The sequence below is a fragment of the Schistocerca piceifrons genome, chromosome X, assembly GCF_021461385.2.
Source record: "Schistocerca piceifrons isolate TAMUIC-IGC-003096 chromosome X, iqSchPice1.1, whole genome shotgun sequence".
Taxonomy (NCBI): Eukaryota; Metazoa; Arthropoda; class Insecta; order Orthoptera; family Acrididae; genus Schistocerca; species Schistocerca piceifrons.
Window position 1 is genome coordinate 595,751,925 of NC_060149.1, and position 6,765 is coordinate 595,758,689.

General features: G+C 41.9%; 1 protein-coding gene across 1 annotated transcript in view; it reads right to left on the reverse strand.

The window, feature by feature from the left end:
- Window positions 1-5,240, reverse strand: part of LOC124722543 (microtubule-associated protein 1B-like) — a 633,686-nt gene extending 628,446 nt beyond the window's left edge. The window contains exons 1-2 of the mRNA XM_047247685.1: window positions 5,185-5,240; window positions 4,857-5,077 (exon numbers count right to left, since the gene is read on the reverse strand). Of these exons, the coding sequence (XP_047103641.1) occupies window positions 4,857-5,077; window positions 5,185-5,240 (277 nt within the window). The remainder of the gene's footprint in view (window positions 1-4,856; window positions 5,078-5,184) is intronic.
- Window positions 5,241-6,765: the final 1,525 nt, after the last annotated feature.

Here is a 6,765-nt window from a genome sequence, read left to right on the forward strand (position 1 = left end):
CTGAATGATTTACAAAATAAGTGTGATAATCAGGTTCAAAGTTAGGTTTTTACAAATTTCTTTGGCTTCAGGTTTATTGTGAATTTCTAGACTTTCTTTCATTAAATCTGCTGGCACAGCTAATTCTCTGTGTTCCCGTCTGGCTTCGCATCTTCGTTATCGTAAAATTTTTCTCGTTTGTCGACAGTTTAATTTAAATTCACGACCTTAAGCTGTTTGAGGAACTTTGCTTTAACGCCGGCTTCTGGAATTACAGGATTACTCACGCTAATTTTCCTAGTGTTCATTTCCAGGAAGATAAATAATCGTGTCCTTGATGCACCTTCCTTGTACTTTTGGCTTGTGTTCTCAAACTTTGCAGACAAGTGCAGTCGTTCCCTATTCATCGTCTAATTTTCATTGCTAACTGGCGTCCTCGTGGGTGGTTTTTACAGTCCACGACTTCATAAAGGATAGGAAGTTAGGGCTCAACGTCTTATCGACACCAAGACCATTACATGCTGTGCGCAAGCTCGCAAAACGCAAGCAAGCAGAAGACAATGGGCCTTTACACTGCCAACGGGGCAGATCAGCATACGTGGAGAAACTACGGAAAACCTATACGTGGATGTCTGTGCGCCAAGTTGAACCCCGCTCTTGCCGCATGTGAGTAGACAGCATTAACTACTTGGTCGTCTTTCCTTACCACCACGGAACAGCTAACAAAACTTGTCTGCTGACATCCCTGCCATTTCTCTGTTCACACTCTGATCTTAACAACAAAGCAGTTGTTAGTTAGGCTGGTTCCAACAACACAGTTCTTTAATTAGCATGGTCCTTCCTCTCAACTGGAAACTAGTCGTAACGGGGTAGACAGACTGTGGTGCAATTCATGCCACGGTGCGACTCGATCGTTTTGCTGACAGAGTTATGTTAAATTCGGAAATAAAGTCCTTGGAGTAATCGAGAATCGGAACCCATGTTTTTGCATATCTATTCAGAGGTAAGGAGAAATATACCGACGAAGGAAAGTAAAAACACAATGGCATGTGGCCTTCATGTCATGCTTAAATGACAAAAGATGAAGAAATATAGTGTACGAAACGTATCAGGGACTTAAAGCAAATACATGAACCGTTTAAACAAAGAGCGGTTGAATTCATGATTTTCTGTGTTCTTGATTACAAATTGTAAGCTGCTAGGCAAGGAATTAGAAACTATTTCTGATATTTCCCTCCACGGAGATAACTTTTATTTTCTTATTGCCCTGAATTTAATAAAACGAATTCGTCGTCCAGGCTGTGAAAGCCCAAAGGATGTCTATGGCCGCCGTGTCATCCTTCGCTTTTCGGCGTCACGCTGATGCGGTATGGAGGTCATGTGCTCAGCACACCGCCCTCCCGTGCGCTTTGTAGACTTTCCAGAACGTGGGGCCGCTACTACTCGATTAAGTAGCCCCTAAATTCGCATTACGAGGCTGAGTGCATCTCTTACCAGTCCTTCAACCAACAATAAAGTCCTTGGCAGTACCGGGAATCGAAGGTGAGTCCTCCACATGGCAACCATCTGCGCTGATCACTCAGCTACTGAGGCAGACTTGAGTTTCATAAATCCTTTGCATAATTTGTTCGCTATTCGACATTAATTCATTTGTCAATGCATCAGATTTGTACATAGATTTGATATTTTCATTGAAAATAATACATTTTGTGTATTGGATATCAGTAGTGCGAAATAATACCGTCCGGAACAAGAAATTTCTTCTGAATGTCAAAACAATGTTTTTTATACTCTATATTTTGAACACACCATTGCTTGCATAAGTTATCAGTCTAAAATAATAGTCATAGCGGTGGTTAATGAAAAACTGGACTAGTATCCTGCTAGGTCGGTTACACCAAATACTTGGCCAATATCGCTCTGAATAACTTAACGTCATCCCTGGATGTTTTCTCACGCAACGGAAATGCTCAGTTTCTTCCTCGACAGTCACAATATTTGATATTTCTAGGGTTGATAACTCCATCGAAGAAAATGATGAAGAATTGTTCTGGAATATTTTTTGGTATTCAGTCTTTACGTATTCTGTTCTGTGAAGGAGTGGCCATGCAACTGGAAACAGTGAACACAAGAAAGCTGAGATATTTTTGATAATCTCGGCACGGGGCAGGAACTGTTTTACGCGAGCTTCTAGTCTCAGGAGAAATTGTATAAACATGAGATGCAGGTTATGCGCATGTTAAAAAAAGAAAAAGCATTTGAATAACACATTGCACCTGGCTGTTGACCCGTTTCTGGAGCAGGTTTGAGGATCTTTGTCTTTCCAGGCACGTAGCTGCTAAGCTTACACGCAGCAGGAGTATACGTTGCACATAATGTGTACCGATGGCAAAGAATTATGACATCACTGCATTGACTTCCGTCTGTTCTTCACATGTCATGCGTTTTAAATATTTACCAACAGCGAAGCTAAAAACAGAAATTTTGATGAAAGAGAAAATTATCTTATTTATTATCCTGTTCGCAGATTAATAATTTAACAACGAATAGTAATAATGAAGAACAGAAAAGTTACATCTAATACAATATCAACACTGTTAAACGTATATAAATTACGAAGCCAATGTACTGAAAAAACTAACTTTCATGAAAAATAATTAAAATTAATGGTACTCTTTCTGTGAGAATTGTAAGATTGGTCCTGCCTGGAATAGATACCTTAACCTCAAGAGAAGCCGAACTGTACACTGTATCAGAAACGTTCTAATATTTTGAAATTCGACAACTTTTCGGCCTGGAAAGAAAGCACATCGTGGTTCGTGGCAAGTTCCAACGAGATTATAAGGTTTTGAACAAAGTAGACACATTTACCAACAACGTGTTTGCCAGACACGCTCTTAAGCTCATTAGATGATCAATGGCAGGTAATTTATCAAGCTTACTATGCACTGGCTGATGTGCCAACCGTAAGTAAGCTTGGTCAACCGACATTCCGTCCTGGTCAGAGATTCCTCCAGACATAACACGGATATTTGCTATTTCTACCTGTAAACAATAATTGTACAGAAATCAAACATTTTCCCGTAAAATTATGTGGTAGAAACTATTTGATATTCATACATGAAGCACTAATTTACAAATTTTTTAAGGTGACGCAATGTTCCTGTACAATGTGGCAATTTTTTCGTATTTATAAAATATGATATAGTCGCGCGTGGTTATCTGTAAGTGATAATTTTAATTCCGTTTGACTGCATATTGTGTGGGAGGAGAAAAGCGTAAGCTTGCACTGTAACAGCAAAAGTAGGGTTTTGCCCTATTCAGTTGTTAAGAGACAAAAATATACAGAAGAAAAGAGAAAAATGAACTCACTGGGTAAAAGAAGGTTGCAATTATAAGAAAGAATCAGAAGAACAACAAACTTTTGAGGAGTATTTTACGAGTTAAGTAAACAGCTCAGTGTCGTCTGACAGGCATCGCGTGTAACTACATGATGTGTGACAAGCAACAGGCAAAGCAGAAAGTTTTTTTTCTTTTTTTTCTCAACGAACAGCGCTAACATCAATATCCACCAGACACGAAACCCGCTCCAGAAGAGGAATAAAGCAACACTTCCTGTTTAAATACCGTCGGCTACAATAGAACACAGCTGACGCCGACATGGGTATTTGTGACTCATAAATTATCACCACCGCCTTATAGAATGTAGTCGGGTTAGTAATATCTTCAGAAACAGTATATACGTAGAAGCGCGTTTTCTTATTATTACAACTATCTTAGGTTGGTAACATCTTGAACATTTCTAGCTCTGCAGAAGGAAAAATCAATACTCTCAAGCCGCTTAACAATAGATATTAGCATGTCTTTGTGTATCTTTGTAGTGAGCGTCAGCCAAACGTCTCGTAAAGCGAATGAATTCACTACAGCAGATGTTGCAAATCAAACGAATGTTAAAGAACTATGTAACACTTGATTACGATCCGGTGATTATGACGCGCTATATCATTAAGCTCTTCCGGTCTGTATTACTTCTGGTCGACGGGGCGTGCTGCCGATCGACCTGTATCTGAAAGGAGGCGTGTCGGCTGTATCGATCTGGAGCGCACGTCATTGATACTCGATTCTGTCTTTGGTACTCTTCGAAGGATCAGAAATCTGTAACGGGAAATCTCACATTTTATAACACATATCTTTGAACGGACGGCAGTTTTGCGGTGCTACAGCGCCACCACGAGTGGAACTTCTAGAAATATCGTACGGAGTATACAGTGGTATACTGTATTTTATATCGTGCCCCACACAGCATTGCAAGCAGGTTGTGCGGATTTAAAGAGGAATTTGGGCGAGACGCTACGATGTTCTAAGAAGAATGATAGTAAATCTAGTAACTGCCATGTAGTTTAGGCAAACACACGAAATTTTCGAGAGCTATGTTTTGCTCCTAGCTACAGCTCAAATCGAGATTTCCGTTTGATAGGTGAATTCTAAGGCCACAATAACTCAAGATTTTGTCGTTCTCAAAGTTGAAAGAGTTTACGACATAAATGAAAGCAGAATAAAAGATCAGTATTTGGTTAATCCAATGAGTAGACTTATATATAATAGCGAAGGGAATGTGATATTCGTACAAATAAAAATTTATCGCAATATTCTGCTTCCGCCACTCGAAGAGCAGCGCAGCATTGGAAACATGTGGAGATGGCTGCTGCCGTTTAAAGTCTACGGTTATTGCAACATCAGGCTATATGGCCATTATCTGATGTTTACATGTCGTGTATTTAGTGAGATTGCAAGTTTCTCCGAGACGTCTCACTGTAAACAGTAGAGCGGAAGCCTCCTACTTGAACTAGCGGAGTTTGAAGTTGGCATTTACTCACGGAAGGAATGGTGGTCGGCCGTATGGAAATCCACAACGACGTTTTGAAGGGCGCGAGAGCGCTTCGCGATGCGCGCGACCGAGAGAAGAATGTTGGCGGCTCCGGCGGTGGACGCGGTCAGCCACGGCGGCCGGCACTGGCGCTCCCGTCCGCCGCCGCGACGCCCGCGCGCCTCGCGAAAGCGCCCGACCGCCGCCGGAGACGCCCGAGGCCGCACACGCCTCGTTACCCGCAAATTATTGTCGCCACTCTCCACTCACCGCTCGCCACCTAATGCTACAGAAATCAGATCGAGGCTTCCCGTCTCTGCGTCCGCCTCGCCTCTCACCGTAGATGAATATTACGAAGGCCATACTTTGTTACTTCACGTAAGCGAATTCGCATGCCTGTCGTTTGATGTCGTGACGGACACTGAAACTAACTTTCCGCCACTGACAAATATTGTTTCTGAAATCGAGAAAATCTTCTCTCACCATGTAACTATAATCTCAAGATAGTCTGAGAGTTTAGTGAAGTCACAAATTTTCTTAGACATTGTTAGATCACAGTAAATATAACTAGAAAACAGGGTACATAATATGCGCCAAGATAGTATAAAACTACTTCGTCGTTATTATTACGTTTTCACTATGTTTAGCAGTCCGCCTCCGGTAGCTGAGTGGTTGCTATCACGGTAGCTCAGTGTGTTCGGTCAGAGGGCTGCGTGCTCTCTGTAATAAAAAAAAACTGAGTCAAGGAATCAACGATGAAGTTGAATGGATGTCTTGTGACGTCCTCCCAGACGAAACGCAACGAACTAAAAATGTCAATCCTAAGGGCTCGGGTTTATTCCCGGCTGGGACGGAGATTTTCTCCACGGAGGGACTGGGTGTTGTGTTGTCTCAATCATCATCATTTCATCCCCATCGACGCGCAAGTCGCAGGAAGACTTGCATCCGGCGAACGGTCTACTCGACGGGAGGCCCTAGTCACACGACATTTTTTAGTTTGTTTAGCGAGGTTATCGCTTTTTCACCCTGGAACTATCGCCAATACTGTTTATATACGTATAATTTTGGAGCTGTATCTTTCAAGATTTAAATACAATTGAGCATTGACGCCTACATTAGGAAACGGATCTGGTCGCACCGATACTTCACCGGACCGCACTCGAAATGCAATGAATAGGCTGCCAATTGTTGCCATTGCAAAGGCGAGGCGCTTTTACTTGAATAGACTGTATGATGTGACATTTTTTAGGCACATAATCCATATTATTTGATGCGTTTTGTATTGACCACTTCCGAGATCTGAGGTGCGTCATTCCCACACCTGATACACACGCTTTTAAACTGGCGTACCAGCATGATAATGCTTACTTACTCTGAAAAGGGGCAGTAAAGTTCTGCATCAAAAATTATCTATGTTTCCAGTACTATCAGGAACGTGACTTTTGATGAAATTACAGATTTTACTTGCGTAATTTCCCCCCCTTCCCGGCGTTAACTGCTTCGGGCCTGACGAGTTAGTGATCATCGTAAATCTAGCACTAGATTCTGCGGCCGTTCCTGTCCCATCTCTAACGACATAGACATCGACGGTAAGTAAAGCTACAGTGTGGGCAAAATACACTACTGGCCATTAAAATTGCTACACCAAGAAGAAACGCAGATGATAAACGGGTATTCATTGGACAAATATATTATACTAGAACTGACATGCGATTACATTTTCACGGAATTTGGGTGCATAGATCCTGAGAAGTCAGTACCTAGAACAAACACGTCTGGCCGTAATAACGGCTTTGATACGTCTGTGGGCATTGAGTCAGAGCTTGGATGGCATGTACAGATACAGCTGCCCATGCAGCTTCAACACGATACCACAGTTCATCAAGAGTAGTGACTGGCATATTGTGACGAGCAAGTTG